This window comes from Cibotium barometz, chromosome 33 (assembly GCF_041138505.1).
Source record: "Cibotium barometz isolate CiBa-2024 chromosome 33, ASM4113850v1, whole genome shotgun sequence".
NCBI classification, from domain to species: Eukaryota; Viridiplantae; Streptophyta; class Polypodiopsida; order Cyatheales; family Cibotiaceae; genus Cibotium; species Cibotium barometz.
Genome location: NC_141078.1, coordinates 35188443 through 35214434, shown reverse-complemented (window position 1 = coordinate 35214434; position 25992 = coordinate 35188443). Strand labels below are relative to the sequence as shown.

The 25992-nt window shown below is 43.6% G+C and overlaps 1 protein-coding gene across 1 annotated transcript; it reads right to left on the bottom strand.

The window, feature by feature from the left end:
- Positions 1–1280: 1280 nt before the first annotated feature.
- LOC147619513 (MACPF domain-containing protein CAD1-like) lies at positions 1281–23020 on the bottom strand. Its single transcript, XM_086773182.1, has 7 exons — positions 22020–23020; positions 3505–3740; positions 3215–3398; positions 3036–3125; positions 2757–2940; positions 2350–2510; positions 1281–2117 (listed from the first exon to the last, which is right to left on the bottom strand). The coding sequence occupies exons 1-7, from the start codon at positions 22287–22289 to the stop codon at positions 1491–1493; spliced, it is 1752 nt and encodes a 583-aa protein (XP_086629308.1). The 5' UTR covers positions 22290–23020; the 3' UTR covers positions 1281–1490.
- Between the last annotated feature and the right edge of the window lie 2972 nt (positions 23021–25992).

The following is a 25992-nucleotide window of genomic DNA, read 5'->3' as shown; positions in this document are numbered from 1 at the left end:
CACAGAAAGAAGATAATTGGTTGTAAACAGGCAATCTCAACAAAGCATGTTGCAGCCACACATTTTTAGATTGAGATATAGTATAACAAACCTCCATGTTTTGAATTTGCTGAGTATCAGTGACCATTGATACAGCCAAATTTTGCAAGGAGCAATCAAAAAATAATAAAAGGCATTTGCCTCCTCATCAAGCGGTGACACTAGCTCATGACAGAACCCAAAATAAAACTAAAAATAAAAATTAAGAGGTTCGTAGGTGGGGGAGCCCATTCCACACTTAAAACCGAAGTGCCCTCGAAGTGCCCCTGCTGGTGCAAGGAGATTTAATAGAGGAAAATTAAGAATTCTCATTTCAGACAGATTGCAAGCGATTCATTGGCATTGCTAAATAACCAGGTGCAAACAGTACATTGGCATTGCATCACCTTATAAAAATGTGTCACCCTACAAGAATCCACATGTTTACTACTCAAGACACCCAACATAATGCACTACTAAGTTGGTCTGCACATGTAAACTGGTCACATTTTGTCCTCACAAGCGAACATCAACAAAATCAATACCAACAGCCCCAGGCTTGTCAAACAATTTTGCAATCTCTATCATTACCCAAACAATGATGAAAGCTAGCATTTATCACAGGGCCATCCTTGTGTCATGTTCTTAGCAAACAATGTCACACACTAAAGCTCACAAGAAAAAATCCTTTGGTGTGCTGCAAGACCATATGCCTCATCTAGCATGAAGACTACAATGGCATAGCTTTTGAGGGTATCCCGCATCAGAAAGCAAGCCCACAAAACTAGAATCCTTGTGCCACCCTCCACCACTACCAAACTACGAGTCCATGCAACTCTTATACCAATGAAATGGAACTCAATTATAATGTACCTGCTTCAAAATCTTGACCGCAGGCATGTTTAATGATACATAAAGGCCAAGACTCTCATTGTCAAGAGGATTTATGGTTACATTTAAATGTACTTATGTGCTCCATCCGTGCACTCAAGGATTTCTTGGGGCCGCATGAGCTCTATGCCGATTTCTTGTGCGGCATTGTGCATCTGTGTTTTCACTATATACTTAGCCTTTTTTCTCCAAAGATAGGCATTGTGCATCTGTGTTGTCACTATATACTTAGCCTTTTTTCTCCACAGATATGCATAGGGCTTTCCTCCGCTGACAAATTCAAGTCTGGAGCTCAAGCTCAAGTTGTTAAGATTCATAACATATTTTGACAAGGCACAGGTTTTTGAACAGACTTACATCAGAGAAGTAAAGCACAGCAAACACAATATTACTATTACATACTCACACCATGCTACCGAAATGCACCACAACAGTGTGTGAAAAAGAATCTCCAGAAGCCTGGGTAATTTGACCCCTCAGGTAAAAGTAGCACATGAGACACCATTTTCATATACATAGTGTGGGCAAATAAGTAACCATACTTGAGAGAATAAAGTCTCAATACACTCAGCACATTCCCTCTAATAATTTAGAAGAGAATACTTCACTCGCAAAAAAATATTGCTCTTTTCCACACACAGCTTTGCACCAGTAACCAACCAGTGGCCAGGTAAGTCTTCTGGCCCTCGCACCAGATCCGTTGTGTCAACAAACTTTGAGAGTTTCTGGGTGGATTGTGTAGCGGCAGCAGGTCCGGTGCTAGCTGGCCCTTTCTTTGCCAATGGTTGCTGTTTCCCTGAAGGTGCAGGTGTATGATCCCATACAGACCTCCTGATTGTACAACCAGGAACCTTTGAGTAGAGAAGCTTCAAATACAAAACACTCTTGAGCCCAAAATCCCAAACCCCAAGTTGGGCCCCTGTGACTATATAAGCCCCAGATGCATCCCCAAACCATGTTTCACTGAATTCAACGGGAGCAGTGCTAACATGTGCGAAATTCTTCCATTGAACTGGCTCAAACCATCTGCTATCTTGCTCTTCTGGTCCATGCCATTTGGGTGCCCCGATAGCAACATAAGAATCCCAGTGTGGTTGCAGTATCTTTGGAAGCACAGTAAGGTGTTGTAAATGGACAGCAAGCCGATTCAACTTGCACCCTTCAAGGCATAGACGAAGACCAGTGACAGGCTTCCGACCAACTGAAACCTGTGAGTGCAGAAAAATAGTAAAATCTATCAATCATCAACAACCTCCATTTTCTTTCAACAGTATCACTCGTAAAAATGATTTACAATATTGTGTATTACATAAAAATAAGATATAGTAGTTTAATATTATAGTAATAATCAAATTTACATAAATTAATATAATAGTGATATACAGTGTGTGATGTTTCACTGTATAGCATGTGCCTGGGCTGTGTGGGGAAAAGGCTCACCTGATCTGTACTGATGAAGAGCTTGGGCCCCATGAGACTGAACTGCAAAGAAGGACAAACTGGCTCCTTCCTGGGGGGACCCACATGATTGACCACTGGTGCCCAGGCCCTTGAAACTTGAAACTCCAAAAAGTAATGCAGCTCTTCTAATGGAGGCTTATCTGCAATGAGCAATGACATGTGTTGCACCTTTAACCGCATAAAATTCCAAGCCACAAGCTAGACAATCAATAAACACAAGTCCATTTTGAAAATTTGATAGTTGAGGAACAAATGCACAACATCTGATCAATTTTGTAGGAACTTAACACCAATCAACAACTATGAAAAGCTGTCAACTGTGCATGTGTGTGCGCGTGTGTGTATGGCATGTGCATGTATTGGGGAGTAGGGGAATGAGCCCTTACAAGTTAGATACGCCTCAATGGCACGATTGAGATTGTCTCTACCTGAACCAGGCTCAAGCAGCAAAACAATAGGGGAAAAAGACATGGACAAGACATCTGGATTGGAGTACACAGTCTTTTTCCATTCAACGTGATCTTGTACTAGATCATCCCCACCTCGTCTCCTATAAATCACAGTGATATCCTACAGAAGCAGATGATAGTTTGCATTAGCCCAAATCAACTTTCAAAAGTATCTGCCAGAGCCCTGATACAAGAAAAAAAAATTAAGATATTTACTTGTTTGCCTGTGAGAGATGATGAGCCGTCGTCAGCATACAAAGGCTGGGATCGAATCTTTTGGGTGGTAAACATTGCCAAATCTTGAAGCTGTTTAAGTTTTTTGAAAGAAACCCCAGAGAATCACTACGTACAGCCTTACTAAAATTCATAAAAATACTTTGCCAAAAAGCTTATACCTTGTCTTCTGCCTCGACTACACTATTTCCCATGCCTTGAAACCTGGTTTCTACTAGCTTTTTCAGATGCAACTCGATTTCAGACTTTGTCAAGATAGATGACTGGTGCTGTTTCACATAGATGACATCTTTACCGCCAACTTCCACGCTCACAATTATGTGAGTGCCATATTTCTCAATGAATCTGCAGTATAACAGACTCTGAGATCATTGGTCCATTCTCCTTCAAGGTTCTATACTATTAAAGGCTTTCCACTATACTGCACTAACCAAAAATACTTTTCACGGACCTTGCAAGAGCTGCTGGGTCCCACGTGATCGGAACAGCTTTCTTTACTTCCTCACACAAGACCAAAGGTTGTCTTAGATGCACACTGTACAGAGGAATAACCCAGCCATCAACAGCAAGACTCTTCGTCACTGATGCATCAACTTGCCATGACCCTGAGAAGCTGAACATAGCATTGAACATGCCTGATGGGGTCTTTCCCAGAATAGATAATTGCTTGTTGAACGTTTCGGACATCTGCAACAACAACGGCATGACTAAGACCACATATATGTTTCCTTCTAAAGGTTTTATATGTGATAACAACTCATTCACCCTACTCATGATAGAAAAATTGCAAAAAAAACGATGTCAATAATTGTACTACACTGTAAAAACAGTTGCTATGATAGCATTTGCACGTACAGTTTATGAACTTGAAGCCTGTCCATGCCAAACACGACAAGGTTTGTTACTTCATGCTACTTCAAGGAGTGGAAGCTTGAAGTGAAAGCAAAACCGAGCCTTTTAATAACCATCTCTAAAAGAATGATGTCAACAATTGTACTACACTGTAAAAACAGTTGCTATGATAACATTTGCACGTACAGTTTATGAACTTGAAGCCTGTCCATGCTAAACACGACAAGGTTTGCTACTTCGTGCTACTTGAAGGAGTGGAAGCTTGAAGTGAGAGCGAAACCGAGCCTTTCAATAACCCTCTCTAAAAGGAACATTTGCACTACATCAAAGTTTGAGTACTAAAGGGGATCTACCCACATGCATACAGACACTCAATCCCTTGATGACCAGCCACCCCCCCACCCCACCTTCCCCCTTGTGGGGTATTCGCTTTGCTGATATGAGAATGGGGATACAGAGAAGAAGCTGAAACTGTCAACAGCAGTTGCTTCCTGGGCTCTCTATGTGGAAGGAGAGAACAAAAACTCATCTCTCCTCTTCCAAAAGCTGCAGGAATCTGATGCAGGTTGAAGGCACTTACTCTGATGCAGGTTGAAGGCACTTAGTTTGATGCAGGGAGAGATGGGATCATGGAAGTGGTGTTGCTAAGTGCATGGAACAGAGCCTACAGTTTGACCTCAGGAAGGAAGACGATTCCTCTGTTTTGTCAATTTTGACGGTCAGCTTTTCAGAGACTTGAACCACCTGCTCGGGCTGCAGTATGCGGTTTTGTGATGATTGGGATCTTGTGTCCTTCACCATCACAGAAAATCAATAAATCCATCCCCAGTATGACATCATACTTTCCCAAATTGAAGGTTTGGAATTAGGCTTAGGATTTCACACTACCTAAATTCGACTTGATCACTCCACTAGTGAAATTCTTATTTCCACTAGCCATTTCTGCGGGTCTGCGAGACAAGAGTTAGCCTCTAAATCAGAATTACAAGAAATGGGGAAACTGAAATGCAACTGTAACCGTTATCACAGAAGAAACCGTAGAGCATGCAACCGGTATGATCATGTAACGCACAGCAAGGCCTTCTATATACCTTTATGTTAGTGAGCATCAAGCAATCCACTTTAATCTTTATACACAAGAGAGAGAGCTGTAGAGAGAGAATATGTAGAGTCGACACCAGATTGGGTCCCAATCTATGAGAAAGAAAAGATGAGAGAAGAGACAATGTACTCAAGAACTCATCAATGAACCACTAGCCAACTTGATTAGAAATGAACTACAATGCCTCATATATATAGGAAAGTTCCTCCACCCTTTCCTCCACCCAAAAATGTGTGTAAATAGAAAAAAATGGAAATGAATGCTATAAATCCCAAAAATGCCTAGAGGCTAAAGAGTGTGCCACTAGCATGACACCATCTGGAGATGACACCTATCCAACACCTCCTCTTCAGGTCCAGATGGAAGGACCAACGCCAACGCGCTGAAGAAGATAATCCAAGGTAAGTCGAGGAAGAGGCTTAGTAAACAAATCAGCAACATTATCTTTGGTAGGACAATACTCAAGCTGAATGCGACCTTCAGAAATCCAATCACGAACAAAATGAAAATGAACATCAATGTGTTTGGATCGTCCTCGAATAACTGAATTTTTGGCTAAAGCAATAGCACTCTGTGAATCTGAGTAGATGAGTGTCGGAGTAGATGAACATCCAAGGTGATTCAGAATTTGCTGAAGCCAAAGTGCTTCAGAAGTGGCATCAAGATATGACTTGTACTCTGCTTCGATCGATGAAGAAGAAGTAATTCGCTGCTTTTGACATTTCCAAGAAACAAGTCCTTTACCAAGCATAAAACAATAGCCTGACATGGAACGCCTAGTATCAATACACCCTGCCCAATCAGAATCTGAGTAACCAATAAGTGTATCTCCACCACCTGCATAAGAAACGCCTAGTATCAATACACCCTGCCCAATCAGAATCTGAGTAACCAATAAGTGTATCTCCACCACCTGCATAAGAAATGCCATACTCAAGAGTTCCATGAAGATATCGAAGAACCCTCAGCTGCCTGCCAATGAGATCGACGAGGCTGTGAAGAGAATTGGCTAAGAATACTCATAGCATAGGAGAGATCTGGCCGAGTGTTAACCAAATAAAGTAGAGAACCAATAAGTTGGCGATACTCTGTAGAATCAACCTCAGGAGAATCATCATCTTTGGATAATTTGAAATTAGGATCCATGGGACAAGTGAGTGATGCACAATCATGCATGCCATATTTCTCAAGCAACCTTAAAGTATACTTCTTTTGACAAAGAAAGATGCCAGAAGAAAATTGCCACACTTCTAAACCAAGAAAATAGTGGAGTAGTCCAAGATCGATCATGGCAAATGATGTTGTGAGTTGAGTTTGAACCCTTGAGTAGATCCAAATTAGAGCCAGTGAGTGTCAAATCATCCACATAAAGCACAAGAATGCATATATCATCATCCACAATAAGCACATAAAGATTAGGATCTGCATGAGTCCTCTCAAAATGTAGAGAAAGGAGAAAACTGTCAATCTTTTGATACCAAGCTTGAGGAGCTTGCTTAAGACCATAAAGAGCTTTCTGTAATAAATACACATCATGTTCATGACCCTGTGCAATAAAACCTTCAGGTCGTTCCACATAAACTTCCTCCTCTAAATCTCCATTCAAGAAGGCTGATTTAACATCCATTTGATATATAGGCCAGGCATAGTGAAAAGCAAGAGCAAATGTTGGGGTAAAGGCATTATGCCCATCCTTATAGTGTGTACAAGCCCATAAGTTTTATAGTACATAGTACACTTAGTACTTTTAATGTACTAAGTGCACTATGTGCACTAGAGCAAATATACATGTGTGATAGGAGAGTCACACACTCATACTTTGTGAGTTGACTTATCCCCACATGTCTCTCTCTCTCTCTCTCTCTCCCTTCTTCTCTGTGTGTGTCTCCCACATGAAACCCTAACTGTTTCAGCTCAGCTTCTTTAGCTCCTTTTCAACTGTTATCAGAGCGAGGCAGTTCACCTCTTGCCGCCCTTGCCCTTGCTAGGCTTCTTCTTCTTCTCGAAGATGATCTCGCCCTGGGTGAGGATGGGGACGACGGAGAAAAAGGAATCACCACCGTAGCGCTTGTTGAACCTGTCCACGCGATCGGCATCCTGAAGGAAGGCGGTCTCCTTGCCCAGGTAGAAGGGGTGGTTGCCCTGTTGGGGTAAAGGCGTTATGCCCACCCTTATAGTGTGTACAAGCCCATAAGTTATAGTACATGGTACACTTAGTACTTTTAATGTACTAAGTGCACTATGTGTACTAGTGCAATATACATGTGTGATAGGGGAGTCACACACTCATGCTTTTTTCATGAGTTGACTTATCCCCACAACTCTCTCTCTCTCTCCCTTGCTTCTCTGTGTATGTCTCCCATGAATGAACTCTAAACCCTAATTGACAGGTTTCTCCCCATCAACTGGTATCAGAGCAAGGTCTTCCCTCCCTCTTCCCTCTTCCTGCCTCTGTGTGAGCTGCTGGTCGTTTTTTCTTCTGTGTGAGCCTATCAGATTCGCAGCAAGGCCTGGCTGAGGCAGCACACGACCATACTCAGGCCTGGCTGTAGCGTGGCTGGGGCAGCCACTTCTGCATACGAGCACGTGGCACAAGGCTTGGCGAAGACTAGCGCTGCTGGTGGAGATAGCGCTGGGCGTACTGGCGCTAGGCGTATTAACCACTTCAGCATGGAGCGAAGAAGGCGCCAGGGCGAGCGTTGAGTGTTCGCAGCCAACGAAGGCTTTCATGCGTCAACGTGGAGCGAACACAAGGTGGCGCTCATAAGCGTGCGAATCAGTAAGCATGGTGGCGCCGGCCATAAGCGTGCGAATCAGTAAGCATGGTGCGGTGAGCGTGGAGCGTGGAGCACTGGCAGCAAGGCTAGTAGGCCCCGGCGCCAGTCAACTCGCGTAGCCAACCCGTAGCGTCGTCAACAGTACAGACGAGCGCCTGTAATCAGCAACGAGCACTCGTCATCTGGCAGAGAAGGGTCCTTCAAGACCGCTGGGCTGGAGTCTCAGAGCTAAATGAAAGCCTTCTGCACAAGGCTTGGCAAGACTCCCTTGTGTCCACCTGCACAGAAGCTTGCAAGCAGCAGCATCAACAGCAAAATCGACGCTCTCCTTTCCTGCAAGAAAAATCAGTAATTTCAGAGGTATTTTTGCTTCAATTTTGCGAATTTCTTATCAATTCAAGCAATTGAGCAGGTACAGGTGCCCAAATTGCTCAATTTTGAGCAAAATTGGCAAAATTGGGTGACATTGGTCACAATCAGGAAAAATTTGCAGGAAATTGGTCAAATCAGGATCAATTTGCAGGAAATTGGATGTCGAAATTTGGGGCTTTTGATGTAATTGTGCAATTAAACACTCATACATGCTGTATGATGTGAAAAATCGCACATTTGGGCAAAATCGCAGCAAATTGCAGCAAATTGCAGTGCAAATCAAGGGGCTTTTGTGCCGATTGAGTTGATTTGCATGCAGGCAATCGCATTTGATGCTGTGGATAATGTGCTGATGCCTTACAAGCACTCAATGTGCCTGTAAATCAAGGGGCTTTCATGTATTTGATGTATATGTGGCCAGGGGGAAGCATCGTGAACACTCTGGATGCCTTCATGTGCGCCAATGTACCATGCATGATCAGAAATTGATCTCAAATCAAGGGGCTTTTCAAGTTTGTATGCTTGTTGAGCTTGGCAAAGCAGCAGGCGAGACTTTTATGCCTTGAATCCTCAAAAATCAGCTTGCAGTCAAGGGGCTTTTGCCCAATTTCTGTTCGGGACTGTTTTATGCAGTGTACAGGACTGTAAAAGTCTGATTTTCACTCATTTGGACAGCCAGGAGAGCATTTATTGCTATTGTACCTGCTGGTACAGATTTGGCACAGCTTTGTGCATGTTTTGACATGGCTGTACACTGTTTTGAGTGATCAAAAGGTTCAAATTCAGCTGCTGAAATTGCCGGTACAGGTTTGGTACATCATTTGTAAGCACTTAGTACTGCTGTACAGTACTTTGGAAGGGCAAAAGAGCACATTCAAGGTGCTGTCCAAAATCTGCAGCAACCAGATTTTGGTGTTTTCATCACAAAAAGTGGGAGAAAAGTTGCATTCTTGCTTCCGCAGTGGGAGATAAAGCTTGGGAGAACATTTGTGAGCACTTTGTGTGCTTTGGGTGCAGTGTTTGCACATCTTTTGGGTGCAGTGTTTGCACATTTGCAGGGAGTCAGGCATTACAGGTTGCATTTTGCTATGGCAACCACAGGTGAGAGCTCTTCATTGCTTCACATCAAGAAGCTTGAAGGCTCGCATAACTATGATATTTGGCAAACCCAGTGCTACAATGTGTTGCTTCAGAAAAAGCAGCACAAACCTATCAAAGAAAGGGGTGTGATGCCCGCTTCTCTTACAGCTGAAGAGTGGGAAGATATGGATGAGCTGGCAAGATCTACTATCATGTTGTCTGTGTCAGACTCATTACTTTTCAGCATTCGTGAAGAGAAGACAGCTTGGGGAATGTGGCAGAGATTGCAGGACTTGTATGCCCAACAAAGTGCCTCAAGCAAAGTGTATTGGTTGAAGAAACTCATAGGTCTTCAGATGAAGGAAGGGGCTTCTATGACAGCCCATCTCAATGAGTTTAATGGTATTGTCAGCCAGGTCATCAATCAAAAGTTGGCGATGGACGATGAGTTCAAAGCCACCTTTTTGTTATGCACTTTGCCAGAGAGTTGGGACACATTTAGGACAGCCACTAGCAATTCGAATGCTATGCTGTCATATGCAGATGTTGAGGGTGCTCTTCTTCAAGAAGAGATGAACAGGAAAAACAACTCTGTTGGCAAGTCTAATGCAATGAATGCACGTGGGAGATCCCAGCAAAGGGGGAAAAGCCAAGAAAGGGGAAGGAGCAAGTCTCGCTCCAAAAAGGATTTGGAATGCCATTATTGTGGCAAGAAGGGACACATCAAAAAACAATGCTACAAATGGAAAAATGATCAAAAAGAAAAAGGAAAAGGCAAAGACAAAGAGAAGGATGAAGCCAAAGATGTAAAGCCGAAGGGCAAAAGTGGAGTCAAGATCGAAGAAATCAATGTGTCACATGCAGGTGGCAGTGAGGATGAGGTCCTCTTTACGTCTTCACTTGATGCCCATTCACTTCTTACAGGTGGTCATGGTATGCACTCATGGATCATTGATTCAGGTGCCTCCTTTCATGTCACAGGTTGCAGAGACTTGTTTGTCAGGTACACTGCTGGCAATGAAGGAGTGGTTTATTTGGGTGATAACCATGCATGCAAGATACTTGGCAGAGGTGATGTAAGGCTTGTATTTTCAGATGGCTCACAGCTTATGCTCCATGATGTCAGGCATGTGCCTGAGATCAAGAAGAATCTGCTTTCTACTGGACAGCTTGATGATGCTGATTATGTTACCACATTTGGTAGTGGAAAGTGGAAGATTAGTAAGGGCTCACTGGTTGTTGCCAGAGGCTCTAAGGTGGACACTCTTTATTTCATGCATGCAGATGTTTGTCACCATGCTAATGTAAATGCAACCGAGCTGCCGGAAATTTCTATGTGGCATAGCCGGTTGGGACACATGAGTGTCAAGGGAATGGAGCAATTGTCTCGTTTGGGTTACTTGCCTTCTCTAAAGTTTTCAAGTTTTCAGTTTTGTGAGCATTGTATATATGGTAGGCAACTACAGTGCCCCCACAAGAAAGCTCTTGGACAGAAAGATGCTCAGTTAGAGCTTGTGCATACAGATGTATGTGAGATGCCTCAGCTTTCTTTGGGAGGGGCAAAATACTTTGTGTCTTTTATAGATGATGCCACACGCAAGGTGTGGGTCTATCCTCTTCGTTTGAAGAGCGATACATTCTCAGTGTTTGAGAAGTTTGTTGCTCTTGTTGAGAATCAAACTGGCGAAACACTGAAGGCTTTGCGTTCCGACAACGGTGGAGAGTATATGTCCAAACAGTTTCAGGACTTTTGTGATGCTAAAGGCATCAAGAGGGAGCTCTCTACTCCTTATGATCCTCCACAAAACGGGACAGCAGAGAGGATGAACAGGACCATTCAGGAGAAGGTCCGTTCTATGTTGTCACATGCTGCATTACCTCATGGTTTTTGGGCTGAAGCTGTTATGACAGCCGTACACCTTATAAACAGGTCACCTAACACGAGGCTTGGTGGGAAAGTGCCAGAAGAAGTATGGACAGGGAAGCCTCCGTCATACAAGCACTTAAGAGTGTTTGGTTGCGTTGCGTACGTGCACATACGCAGGGAAATGCGCACCAAACTTGATCCTAAGTCTCACAAATGCATATTCCTAGGATATGGTGACAGAGGTGAAATGGGGTATAGACTTTGGGATCCCATGAATAGAAAGATCATACGCAGCAATGATGTCATTTTTGATGAAACATGCATGTATAAGGAGCCTGCAAGGCAACAGGAGCCTGGCAGAGTCATCTTTGATGACGATGGACATCATGGACAACAACAAAGGGCTGTAAATCAGCCATTACAGCAGGAAAACCACCCCTTAAATGGTGCTGAAAATGGTCCAAATGGACAGCCAGATATGGCAGAAGATATCCCTATGGATATACCACAGTTGGAGGATATACCGGGCATGATTTTTCAGCCTTATGGCATGGAACAGGAGCCACCAATGGGTGATATGCAGGCTGGACAGCAACCTGCAAATGATGGTCATTGGGTACGGAGGTCCACTAGACCCTCCAGAGCCCCTGACAGGTTTGTTCCAGGGGTTGACTATTTGATGCTTACTGACTGTGGGGAGCCCTCATGTTACAAAGAGGCTTTACAGAGGGCAGACAAAGCTCTATGGGAGCGTGCCATGAAGTCAGAGATGGATTCTCTGCATAAAAATGGAACATGGAAGTTGGTGCCTTTGCCTGCAGGCAAGAAGGTTTTGCCATGCAAGTGGGTATACAGGCTCAAAGTTGCATCAGATGCTAAGCCAAGATACAAAGCCAGGTTAGTGGCTAAGGGCTTCAAGCAGGAATATGGTGTGGACTTTGATGAGATCTTCTCTCCAGTGGTCAAAATGACCACACTTAGAGCTGTGTTGGCTTTGGTTGCGCATGATGATCTGGACTTGATTCAGATGGATGTGAAGACTGCTTTTCTTCACGGTGATCTCCATGAGGAGATATATATGCAGCAGCCAGAGGGTTATGCAGTAAGTGGAAAGGAGAAGCTTGTATGCAAGCTGAAAAAGAGTCTTTATGGGCTCAAACAGGCACCAAGAGAATGGTATCATAAATTTGATACATTCATGAAATCTCAGAAATTCAGGAGAAGTGACATAGATCACTGCTTGTACACCAAGAAAGCCTTGGATGGCAGTCTATTGATTCTCATTTTGTATGTTGATGATATGTTGATTGCCGGGAAATCTCGTAAAGAGATGGATGCTTTGAAGCAGAGGCTGCATCAAACCTTTGATATGAAGGATTTGGGTGATGCTAATCACATCTTGGGTATGCGGATACTTCGGAACAGAAATCAGCATGTGCTGTATTTGTCTCAGAAGGAATACATTGGCAAAGTCTTGCAGAGGTTCAATATGGACGGGGGGAAGAAAGCTAGTACTCCTTTGCCTCCATATGTGAAACTCAGTGCTATGGACAGCCCACAGTCAGATAGAGACAGGGCTGATATGGCCAAGATTCCGTATGCTTCAGCTTGTGGCAGTCTCATGTATGCCATGGTTGCTACTAGGCCGGACATTGCATTTGCAGTGGGAGTGGTTTCTAGATACATGGCCAACCCTGGCAAGAAGCATTGGGAAGCAGTGAAAGGTGTCATGAGATACCTGAAGGGCACACAGGATTTGTGCATTTGCTTTGGCAAACAGGATGCATTAGTGCATGGTTACACGGATTCGGATTATGCCGGTCATCCAGATAACCGGAAGTCTACTACCGGTTATGTATTTACATTCACAGGAGGTGCTGTGTCATGGATATCCAGGATGCAGAAGTGCACTGCCTTATCTACTACAGAGGCCGAGTATATTGCAGCCACAGAGGCTTGCAAGGAGGCATTATGGCTATCTCGGTTAGTGGTTGATTTGGGTTATACAGGGGATATTCCATTGTTGCATTGTGACAGTCAGAGTGCCATTCAGTTGGCAAAGAACCCTGTTTTTCATGCAAAGACGAAGCATGTGGATGTGAAGTATCACTTCATCAGAGAGGTGATAGAGAACAAGCAAATTCAGCTTGTTAAGATTCACACGGATGACAACCCGGCTGATCTGTTGACGAAGAGTTTGCCTCCGGAGCGGTTTGCTCATTGCAGACACTTGATGGGCATTGGATGAGGCCATTTTCAGCCTTGATATGGCCTTGTATATTATCATGTACATGCTGATTTTTTCTTTTCCTTTACTTAAGGGCACTTTGCCTTTAAGTGGGAGGTTGTTGGGGTAAAGGCGTTATGCCCACCCTTATAGTGTGTACAAGCCCATAAGTTATAGTACATGGTACACTTAGTACTTTTAATGTACTAAGTGCACTATGTGTACTAGTGCAATATACATGTGTGATAGGGGAGTCACACACTCATGCTTTTTTCATGAGTTGACTTATCCCCACAACTCTCTCTCTCTCTCCCTTGCTTCTCTGTGTATGTCTCCCATGAATGAACTCTAAACCCTAATTGACAGGTTTCTCCCCATCATGCCCGACCACACATCCACCACGTACTTGGGCTGCGTCCCGCCCGTCGTCATCACGAGCTCCCCGTTCCGCCTGCCCGTAGAACTTGGGGTGCGCTCCACCTGGAGCACGCATGAGCCTTGCAAGAAACCCGACGCCGCTAATGAGGCCGCCATGGCGTGATCGCTGCAGAGCTCCTCCGCTACCGCCCACCTGCACGAATATACTGTATGCTGAGAAGCGGGCAAGACCAACAGTAGCTCCCTTCAACAGCCATACAGCACAAGAGCAGCATCCGTACCTGCACAGCAGCAGCATCATCAGCACACGAGTCAGCAAATACGACGCCCCCCCTTTCTTGCAACAGAAATCAAAAATTTCAGAGATATTTGCTTCAATTTTGGGATTTGCATGAGCAGGTACAGGTCCTAATGGCTCAAATTTGAGCACAATTGGCAACATTGGGTGACATTGGTCACATTCCGGGTCAATTGGCAGGAAATTGGGTGTTAACATTTGGGGCTTTTGATGTAATTGTGCCATTGGGCATTCATACATGCTGTATGATGTGAGCAATCTCACATTCGGGGCTAAATTGCAGGAAATTGGAGTGCAAATCAAAGGGTTTTTTGTGCCAATTGGGTTGATTTGCATGCAGGCACTGGCATTTGATGCCTTGGACAATGCGTTGATGCCTGTCAAGCACTCAATGTGCCAGTAAATCAAGGGGCTTTTATGTATTGAATGTATATGTGGCCAGGGGGAAGCATTGTGAAGACTCTGGATGCCTTCATGTGCATTAATGTACCATTCATGATCAGAAATTGATCTTGAATCAAGGGGCCTTTCAAGATTTTGTGCTTGTTGAGCTTGGCAAAGCAGCAGGGAAGACTTTTATGCCTTGAACCCTCAGAAATCCACTTGCAGTCAAGGGGCTTTTGCCCAATTTCTGTCCGGGACTGTTGTATGCAGTGGTGGGGACTGTCAAGGTCTGATTTTCACTCATTTGGACAGCCAAGAGAGCATTTATTGCTATTGTACTTGTTGGTACAGATTTGGTACAACTTTGTACAAGTTTTGGCATGGCTGTACATTGATTTGAGTGAGGAAAAGGCTCATTTTCAGTTGCTGTACTTGCCGGTACAGATTTGGTACATTTTTGGTGAGCACTTAGTACTATTGTACAGTATTTTGGAAGGGGAACAGAGCACATCTAAGGTGCTGTCATAAATCTGCAGCAACCAGATTTTGGTGATTTTATGACATTCAGTGGGAGGAGAGTTGCATTCGTGCTTCCGCATTGGGAGATAAACTTTGGGAGAACAACTATGAGCACTTTGTGTGCTTTAGTGCAGTGTTTGCACATCTTGCAGGGAGTCAAGCATTGACTGTGTCAAAGGTTGCATATTGCTATGGCAACCACAGGTGAGAGCTCTTCATTGCTTCACATTAAGAAGCTTGAAGGCTCACATAATTATGACATTTGGCAAACCCAGTGCTATAATGTGTTGCTCCAGAAGAAGCAGCACAAGCCCATCAAAGAAAGGGATGTAATGCCCGCTTCTCTTTCTGATGAAGAATGGGAAGATATGGATGAGCTGGCAAGATCCACCATCATGTTGCCTGTGTCAGACTCTTTACTTTTCAGCATACGTGAAGAGAAGACAGCTTGGGGAATGTGGCAAAGATTGCAGGACTTGTATGCCCAGCAAAGTGCCTCAAGCAAAGTGTATTGGTTGAAGAAACTCATAGGTCTTCAGATGAAGGAAGGGGCGCCTATGACAGCCCATCTAAATGAGTTTAATGGTGTTGTCAGCCAGGTCATCAATCAAAAGTTGGCAATGGACGATGAGTTCAAAGCCACCTTTCTCTTATGCACTTTGCCAGAGAGTTGGGACACATTCAGGACAGCCACTAGCAATTCCAATGCTATGCTGTCATATGCACATGTGGAGGGTGCTCTCTTTCAAGAGGAGATGAACAGGAAGAACAACTCTGTTGGAAAGTCCAATGCAATGAATGCACGTGGGAGATCCCAGCAAAGGGGTAAAAGCCAAGAACGGGGAAGGAGCAAGTCCCGCTCCAAAAAGGACTTGGAATGCCATTATTGTGGCAAGAAGGGACATTTCAAAAAGCAATGCTACAAATGGAAGAATGATCAAAAGGAAAAGGGCAAAGGAAAAGACAAAGACAAAGATGAAGCCAAAGATACAAAGCCAAAGGACAAAAGTGGAGTCAAGATTGAAGAAGTCAATGTGTCACATGCAGGTGACAATGAGGATGAAGTCCTATTCATGTCTTCACTTGATGCCCATTCACTCCATGCAGGAGATGGTCATGGTATGCACTCGTGGATCATTGATTCAGGTGCCTCCTTTCATGTCACAGGTTACAGAGACTTGTTTGTCAGGTATACTACTGGCAATGAAGGAGTAGTTTATTTGGGTGACAACCATGCATGCCAGATTCTTGGTAGAGGTGATGTGAGGCTTGTGTTTTCAGATGGCTCACAGCTTATGCTCCATGATGTCAGGCATGTGCCTGAGATCAAGACGAACCTGTTTTCTACTGGACAGCTTGATGATGCTGGTTATGTTACCACATTTGGTAGTGGAAAGTGGAAGATTAGTAAGGGCTCACTGGTTGTTGCCAGAGGCTCTAAGGTGGACACTCTTTACTTCATGCATGCTGGTGTTTGTCACCATGCTAATGTAAATGCAACCGAGCTGCCGGAAATCTCTATGTGGCATAGCCGGTTGGGACACATGAGTGTCAAAGGAATGGAGCAATTGTCTCGTTTTGGTTACTTGCCTTCTCTAAAGTTCTCAAGTTTTCAGTTTTGTGAGCATTGTATATATGGCAGGCAACTCCAGTGCCCCCACAAGAAAGCTCTTGGACAGAAAGATGCTCAGTTAGAGCTTGTGCATACAGATGTATGTGAGATGCCTCAGCTTTCTTTGGGAGGGACAAAATATTTTGTGTCTTTTATTGATGATGCCACACGCAAGGTGTGGGTTTATCCTCTTCGTTTGAAGAGTGATACATTCTCAGTGTTTGAGAAGTTTGTTGCTCATGTTGAGAATCAAACTGGGAAAACACTGAAGGCTTTGCGTTCCGACAATGGTGGAGAGTATATGTCCAAACAGTTTCAGGACTTTTGTGATGCTAAAGGCATCAAGAGGGAGCTCTCTGCTCCTTATGATCACTACCTTATCTACTACAAAGGCCGAGTATATTGCAACCACAGAGGCTTGCAAGGAGGCATTATGGCTATCTCGGTTAGTGGTTGATTTGGGTTATACAGGGGATATTCCATTGTTGCATTATGTCAGTCAGAGTGCCATCCAGTTGGCAAAGAACCCTGTCTTTCATGCAAAGACGAAGCATGTGGATGTGAAGTATCACTTCATCAGAGAGGTGATAGAGAACAAGCTGATTGAGCTTGTCAAGATTCATACAAATGACAACCCAACTGATCTGTTGACAAAGAGTTTGCCTCCAAAGCGGTTTGCTCATTGCAGACACTTGATGGGCATTGGATGAGACCAGTTTCAGCCTTGATATGGCCTTGTATATTATCATGTACATGCTAATTTTTTCTTTTCCTTCACTTAAGGGCACATTGCCTTTAAGTGGGAGGTTGTTGGGGTAAAGGCATTATGCCCACCCTTATAGTGTGTACAAGCCCATAAGTTTTATAGTACATAGTACACTTAGTACTTTTAATGTACTAAGTGCACTATGTGCACTAGAGCAAATATACATGTGTGATAGGGGAGTCACACACTCATACTTTGTGAGTTGACTTATCCCCACATGTCTCTCTCTCTCTCTCTCCCTTCTTCTCTGTGTGTGTCTTCCACATGAATCCCTAACTGTTTCAGCTGAGCTTCTTTAGCTCCTTTCAACAAAAACAACACGAATAGTAGAATATCTGGCAATAGGAGCAAAAGTTTCATCAAAGTCTTCACCTTCTTTTTGAGCATAACCTTTAGCAACAAGGCATGCCTTATACTTATCAAGAGTACCATCAGAATGAAACTTGACTTTGAAAATCCACTTAACACCAATGACCTTTTTATGTGAAGGTCGTGGAACTAACTGTCATGTGTTATTGATTCAATAGAAGAAATCTCTGCTTGCATTGCTTCACACCAATGTGGTAAGGAAAGAGCTTCCTTAACCGTTTCAGGCTCAAACACATCACCAATATGAGACATCAAGGCAATATTTACTGAAGGGCGTGTACGTAAGACACGTGCAGTAGATTATTGAGCATCTGAAAGTGATGTACCTGAATCCTGAAGTAGAGAGCGAATTTGGAGGACCAGAAGTCCGTGTAGAATCCAATGAAGTAGTAGGTGTCGCAATCGAAATGGATGAAGGAGATGAAGTAGGAACTAATGGTGTAGATGAGGATGAGACTGTAGGAAATGAGAGAGGCCCAAGCTCAAGAGATGGAAATGGATCTGAGAGAGATGTAGAAGGTGGTAACTTATCAAGACCAAAAACATGCTCATCAAAGATGGCATCACGTGAAAGAACAATATCCTCACGAGAAGGATCCCAAAAACGGAACCCTTTGGAGCGAGAAGCATATCCTATGAATATCATAGGTTTGGACTTAGCATGCACTACGAAAAAACAAAGTGCACTCCTTGGAAGAATCCTTTGATTTGTCCTTGTCGCCTTTGGTTGAAGAATCTTTAGCATTGGAATTAGAGCCTTTGCGTTGATCATTCCCCTTGCCTTTGCCTTTGCCTTTGCCTTTGCCCTTGCCTTGGCTTACAAAAGCCGAGTCCTTTTTGTTTTGCTTGCGAGTAAGGCACTTATCATGAAGAAGACCCATAGTCTCTTCAAAGGAAGGGAAAGGAACTCGAAAAAAGATGTTATCTTTGAACGATTCAAAAGAAGAAGGCAACTTACCAAGTAGCTTGTGGACCGGATTGCTTACCAATGTACCAAACTCTTCAAGTTGCCGCTTGATTCGATTGAATTCTCCAAGCTTCTCCACTATGTTGTCGGATTCGGAGATAGAAAGCTTATCCAAATCTTCTTCCAACTTAGCCATCTTAACCGTTGAAAGTCTTCCATATTGCATTTGTATAGCGTGCCATAATTATTGAGCTGTACTCCTTGTAGAGAGAAATTGAGACACAACCGATGTAGACATGCCATGCACAAGTAAAGCTTTGGCCCGTGCATCCATATAGGTTTGATATTGAGAAGGCACCATATGAGGAGAAGTGATTATAGACCACACCCCGACGCTTTCCAAAAGAAGTTGCATAAACAAGGACAAAGTGTGATAGTTGTTTAGGGTAAGCTTTTGTGAATCGGAAAGACTTGGAAGGCTCAAAGATTGAGTGAATGGGTTAAAGGGCTGATATGATTGAGTGGGGAGAGGAGTAGTAGTGGAAGTAGTAGAAGGAGGAATCATAGTAGATGAAGTTGCCATAAAAGGCATAGATGATGTAGGGGAGTATACCATAGAGGGCATAGAAGTATGTGGATAGGAAGACATAAAGGACAAAGAAGAAAGAGAGAAAGGATCCGTAGAAGATAATGGATATGACGGAAAAGAGAAAGTAGAGGCACCTACCGAAGAAGGAATTGCACCAACTTCCGTTGTAGTAGTTGTCGGTCCAACCGTCGTAAGAGATGTAGGATCCATAGTATCTTCAAGTTTGCCTTTGTCTTTTGGAGTAGAGGACTTCCGAGATCCCATAGGGAGAGGAGGATGGGAAAACACAAGGGAAGAAGTGTCGTACCTCCAAAAACGCAGCCAATAATAGAGGGTTGTCCACCAAGGAAGTATCTCCAAAATATGCACAAAGATAGTGCAAAAACGCAGCCACAAAACGCAGCCGATATATGAACCAAGAGACTTCGTAGAAACCACCAAAAGAGGGCTGAGAATGTAGCCTTAGGTAGAAGGAGTATGGAGGAGTTGATTGTCCACAAAAACGCAAACACAAAGTGTGTAGCAAAGTGGAATTTTCAGCCGGTAGAAAGGTGTAGAAAAGAGGATGAATATGTACCTTAACACCTGAAGAGGGCTGAAGTTGATGATGAAATCGCAGCCAAGAAATCTCTCCACAAGAAGCCTCCAAAAAAACACTACCGCATGTAAGAAAAACTAGTTGGCAATGTTTTCACCGCAAGTAGAGTTGCAGGACTCGGATTGAAGTGCTTTAAAAACACACTTGTAGAGGATGGTAAGGGGCTGGTTTGAAGCCTCTTGCATCATTGAATGAGTGAAAGGATGATGAGTAAGGGCTTCTGCAAAAAACGAAAACACACTTGTAGAGGATGGTAAGGGGTTGGTTTGAAGCCTCTTGCATCATTGAATGAGTGCAAGGATGATGAGTAAGGGCTTCTGCAAAAAACACAGGCAGAAATTCTGCACGCAGGCAGTCTGCGAAGAATAACTCAAAAACGGTGAGGAATTTGCGAAAACTTTCTTCTGCAAAGTTGTAGACCACGATGATTCCAGTAGGTCGCGCAGGCACAATCCTCAAAAACGCATTCGTTTAGCAGAAAATCAAAGAATGAAAAAACGCAATTGAAAGCGGGGTTGTTGAAGAGGACTAGAGGTAGAGAGGAAGAAGGATAAGGAGGCTCTATGTGCGCCACCACCTTGCTCTGATACCATGTGAGAAAGAAGAGATGAGAGAAGAGACAATGTACTCAAGAACTCATCAATGAACCACTAGCCAACTTGATTAGAAATGAACTACAATGTCTCATATATATAGGAAAGTTCCTCCACCCAAAAATGTGTGTAAATAGGAAAAAATGAAAATGAATGCTATAAAACCCAAAAATGCCTAGAGGCTAAAGAGTGTGCCACTAGCGTGACACCATCTGGAGATGACACCTATCCAACACAATCTACCCACTTAAGGCCCCCCTCTTGCAAGTAGGAGTATTTGCTTTATTGCTTTGAAGAACTTTCTTTACAATGCAGACAACTTACCGATGATGGTTGATTGAGGAATGCCAAACGCAAGAATGAGCTAAACCACATGATCTTGTTTGCCCAGAACAACAAATCCTGGCGACTGATCAATATAAACCTCCTGTGTAAGCTCTCCATTCAGGAAAGCCGACTTGACGTCCATCTGAAAAAGTCTTGTGTGGAGACACGTGGGCAGCATGTCGCATCAACCATCTGAGCTGAATGATTGACAGCATGGGTATGTGTCACATCAAATCGCCACCTCCTTGGGAATATCCTATGCAAAATTAGTGTGTGATATTGCCATTGATAAAAGTGAGTGTTCTTCACTCAATTCAACCTTGCAAAATCAGCTCCATGTTCTAAACCTGCAATGAAGTTTCCAAGGTACCTTTGAAAAAAGTATGCGAGACTATAAATATGTATTGAAGTGATGGCCACGAGACTCGGCATGTATTTGAACAGCTGGTGAGACAAAGTCTTCAGTGCTCCCAGGGTCAAAGAGCACCCACCCACTGAATCTTCTGCCACAGCACTTGAGAACCTCTTTAAGAGAGAAACCCCCTCGGGTCTTCTAGGTGTCCCCCTCTTGCTTATCTCGTTAATTACCACATCAGTGCTGCATGATACTGGGGGACTTTACTCAGCTGACCAAGTGCATGTGGCCTTGTGGCAGTCGGCTATTAGAGGAGAGTTGACTAGCAGATCGTGTGGGTTGTGGTCAAGGAGGATCCACAACAAGGATATTGCGATGAGATTTGTGGTCAACGTTTTTAGTCACAAGGGCTAGGGGAATCACGCTTTGAGTTTGGATGAGACAAAGTGAGTGATTCTTCTTTAAGTCTCCCACCTCATATGTCCACTCTTTAAATGGCGATCCATCTCCTCTTCAGAGTCCAGACAGAAAGCCTTCTGTTCAGCACTCCGTGCTTGAGTTGGTTCCATTTAGCACTCCTTGCTTGAGTTGGACTCATATTCCTTCTTGCCTGGGGCTCCAGGGCAACTATGCCAACATTGTACATCCTTGTAATACTAGCAAAGGTATTAAAAAACATCGAAGCTACTGCAGCCCTATATTGGGAATTAAGATATGTGAATTGCGTACCATGCTAAGATCACAAGACCGCACTCTTTCATTTCATATGACATTTAAATGACAAATATTAAAATGGAAGGTGATGCCTTGCCCAATGAGTTGGCAGGTTCAATCTAGCATCAAAACAGCACTAGAAACATAGAAAAACCAAATCTGGCACACTCTTTGAGGGAGAGTTTAATGCAGTTGTCATACTTTTAGTGTGTATAAACATGCTGCTATTGCAATCCCCAGTTAGAAAACCAGACACGTGATTACTTGTAGTACAACGCACCTGATTGAAGTCTAATACGCCCAAAAAATGGCGGGTACAATTCTCTGGCCTTGCCTTGATGTCTGAAGAAACATTAGGAATACGCAACCTGTCTGCTAACTCAAGATTGCCGCAGTGTTCTTCGTCAATCTTTACCAGTCTTGTGCCTGGTGCACCCTTGCAGTAAAGTAACCGGATGTCGCAGGTCACATCGAAGCCTCTGCCTAGAGCTTGCACAGCATTCAGAGCACTGGCACGGGCTCCTCTCAGTAAAGCATCATCTTCAGCCATATCCCAATCATTACTTATGTTAGAGAGGATGAATGCAGAAAGCCCTAGTCCTTGTCTGAGGCAGAGAGCCCTTGACAATAAAGAAACACCGCTTCATCTCGGATCAGCCGCGCCCTAATCGCAGCGCTTTAGAGCAACTGGGATTTATCAAAGCCCTGATCCCGCTTAATGCAGAAAGCTTGATCCTGCTTGTCTACAGTCCCCCTTCTTTATTTGCCTTCTGCAGTAAGCTCCGGAATGCATAAACCAACCAAACCCTAACAGGTGAATCAGAAGAAAGCCTTATCACAGAACACAAGTCACGGGTGCAAACGAGAAGGGAAGCCCAACCAAACCCTAACCAGAAGAGAAAAACGAAACCCTGACGAAGCAGAAAGAGCAAGACGAAACCCTAATCGCAGAGAAGAAGAACGATCAGAATTCAACTGGAAAGGATAATGGCATGCCTAAGTATGTGGGGATGCCCGCCAGAGACGCTGAGCTGACGTTTTCTACTGTCGGACCCCAAGACCGTTTTTTCCATTAAGCTGGAATACTGAACGGACACAAGCCAAAAGAGAGGTCCTTCGTTACCACAGACTAAAGGTTTTATCCCAATGTAACTATGCCAAAAATTTTGGACAAACTTGCATTTTCTTTGCGAGACTTAGCCGTTATGTCATTATGATGTAAACAACTCTCCGTGAAGGGCATTCAATGCAACAAGTTGGCTCTCACTCGTCTTTGACAGGGTTGACTCCTCTCTCTCTCTCTCCCTTAGGCATGAAAAATGGCTCATTACAAGAGCCATTTTCTGCACCTCTCACCGGATGGTTTCATCACCCACCCGGCATACATGGATGTTTACCTATCACATGGGATACGTTGTGCCATTGGATAGATCCGGACCTCATCACACCAGCTGCAGATTGAGACAGGGCGATATGTGCATCAGATCTCAGATGACCGCATTTGTCAGCGATGCTACCACGAGGCAAAAACAGAGGAGCACTACATTTGCCGATGTACAGTCTATTATGAGATCCGAGGGAGATATCACTGCCTCTTCTAAGAGGGCTTTGGGCCGTTACGCAGGGTCATGGAGTTTGAGGATCAGAGATGCCTGGGGTTGTTCCTACTTGAGCTCAGGAGACACAAAGAGACCCTCTAACAAACAGGAGACCGACCCATGATGTACCTAGACAGAGGTTCCTGACAGATTTCTTTAGCACCAACACCAGCAACCCAACCCACACACTTCCTGATACCTCCTCCAGCAGGCCATCAGGACACCAGCCACGCTCCCAGGGAGTCACCGTTAATAGAGCAATCGTCTTATGTCGTGCTCGTCGGCTACACCCACCGGGATCCCGACCACGGCATCCTCACCATTACCAGATTAGAGCCATTAAGACATGCACTCCATATTTTCTCCCAAGTTGGGGAATTCCTTTGCCTTCATTGACAAACCATGTGTGTGGACCATGTTGATTTGACATTGCACCTCATATTTTCACCCAAGTTGGGCAATGTGTTTTCAATGACATCCACTCACACCCATCCCCTTATACACCTTTTAGGCCCTTAAGCTTGCCATGCCCCTTGATATGTACATGTGTTCCTAGTAACACCTCATGACTTTATTGTATTAAAGACATCGTTCGTTTTCTTTTTTGGGTGGTACCTTTAGGTTTAGCTAAAGCTACCTACTCTGGCACATCACATCCACACACAATATTCTTGTCATTAGACTATTTTTACTCAAGATCTATAAAGAAGGGGATCACATTACTAGTGCCTCTAGCATTCATTTCAAAATTGTGAAGAATTTAGGAAGTTACACAAATTCTACAAAGGAAAGTCTTCTTCAACTTTTAAACATTGACTTCTTTCCATGTTTCCTATGCAAGTACGCTTGTTGTATTCAACACAACCATGATGAAAATGTAGCATGGTAATGTTTTGTCTCACCACAATAGTTATTAAGTATGAAAATGGCTTTTTCTCATATCTTTAAGCTCTTGAGTTTCTAGAAAAAAGACATTACAAAAGTCCTCTCTCATGTAGAAATATTAAGTTTCATTTCAAGAAATCACTTATTTGCATCACCCATGGAAGCAAAAGAACTAGCATTGAAATATAGGCCTCATGTGGCTCTACGTTGAAATATAGGCTGGATGTGGGTCTAAAGATGTCTCTTTGTGTTTGAAAAATTCTATATTGGTTCTAGGGTGACTTGAAAAATAACCACCCCATAAAGAGTAGATTAAAGATTGGGAGGCCCTTTGGAGGCCATCCTAGTTTCAAAATGGTTTCACATGCGATTGCTAGCATGGTTATTGGCACTTTGTTTTGTAGCGAAAGGGGGCAAAGTGCAAGGAGGGATGGATACCATTTGTGCAGTGGCCCTTACTACTACTCTCTTTTGTAGTAATAAAAAATCTTGATTAAATAGTACATTCACGAGTTAGTTTCAAAAACTTAAGTGTCCTTTAAACCAAAAGTTATTTATTTTTAATGAACTTGGTGATGAGCCATTCACTTATGTGTAATTGATTATTTTGTGTGAATCCACATCCACATGCATATTATTCTTTCATTTTTTTGCCCTTTGATGTTGCTTCTACTCATTATTTATTATTCTTCTACATCTATAACTTGTTGATCACATAAGATGATGGAGTCTTTTGGTGAATTTTTCATAGTTTAATTGAAAATGCCTAAACAAGAATACATCATAAACTAAGACATAAATATTGATATATCTTAAAGATCTTACCCAAAGCAGAGTAAATTTCTTGTAAGTAAGTGTTCACATATTCTGTACATCTGAAATCCTTGCCTGCAGCCTAGGAATATTTCACATTATGTATAGACGTGGGCCCAATGATGTAACAAAAGCTAGTCATAAGCCTTGTTTATATGGAGAGAGATAGGCAATGGGCACCCACTTAAGTTGGGCAACTGGGCAAAGCCCATTTATATATATGCAACTTTTGATAATGTGAAGGGGGGAATTCAATCATTTCTCAAGTTCAAAGCTTTCTTCTTCTTTGGAGCTCTTACCTTCTTGGTTGCTTAGTTGTTGTTAACCTATGACGGACATTGAGACGTACTACGTTTTACGTCATGTAATTAAATTAAGTATTCTGAGTCATGGGCCGGGCTTGTCGGTACCACATGTAAAGGATAAAGGGATTGGGTGATCGCCGATGAGAGGCGCACCTTGAATATCAGCAGGATAAGGGTTAGGATTGGCCGGCCATGGGCGCCCATGTGTGAATGGCTAAGTCACCTATAAGAGTCAAATGTAACCCTAAAACTCTCATTCTCAATGTGTTGAATACAAAGTGTGCTCTTGCCTTATCTTCTCGGTCCCCTTCTCCTGCGTATGTGTGTGTATGTGTGTGTGTGTGTGTGTGTGAGAGAGAGAGAGAGAGAGAGAGCGATCGAGCACTGTGTGGCGGCACGACGGTGGCGAGGCGTAGAGCGGCGACGGTGGCTCCTTCTTCACTGCAACGCAAGAATCCTTCACGACGGCAGTTTGAGCGTGAGTGACACACCTTTGCTTTCCGTTTGAGCTTGCTAGTTTCTAGTTGTATGCTTGCAGCCATTCGTGGCTCGCATACGGTGTTTGGCAAGTCCCCAGCTCCGACTCGTGCGGTAAAAGCGCACATTTTTGGCGCCACTGTCGGGGAAATGCCTTACACCAAGCTCCAGTTTG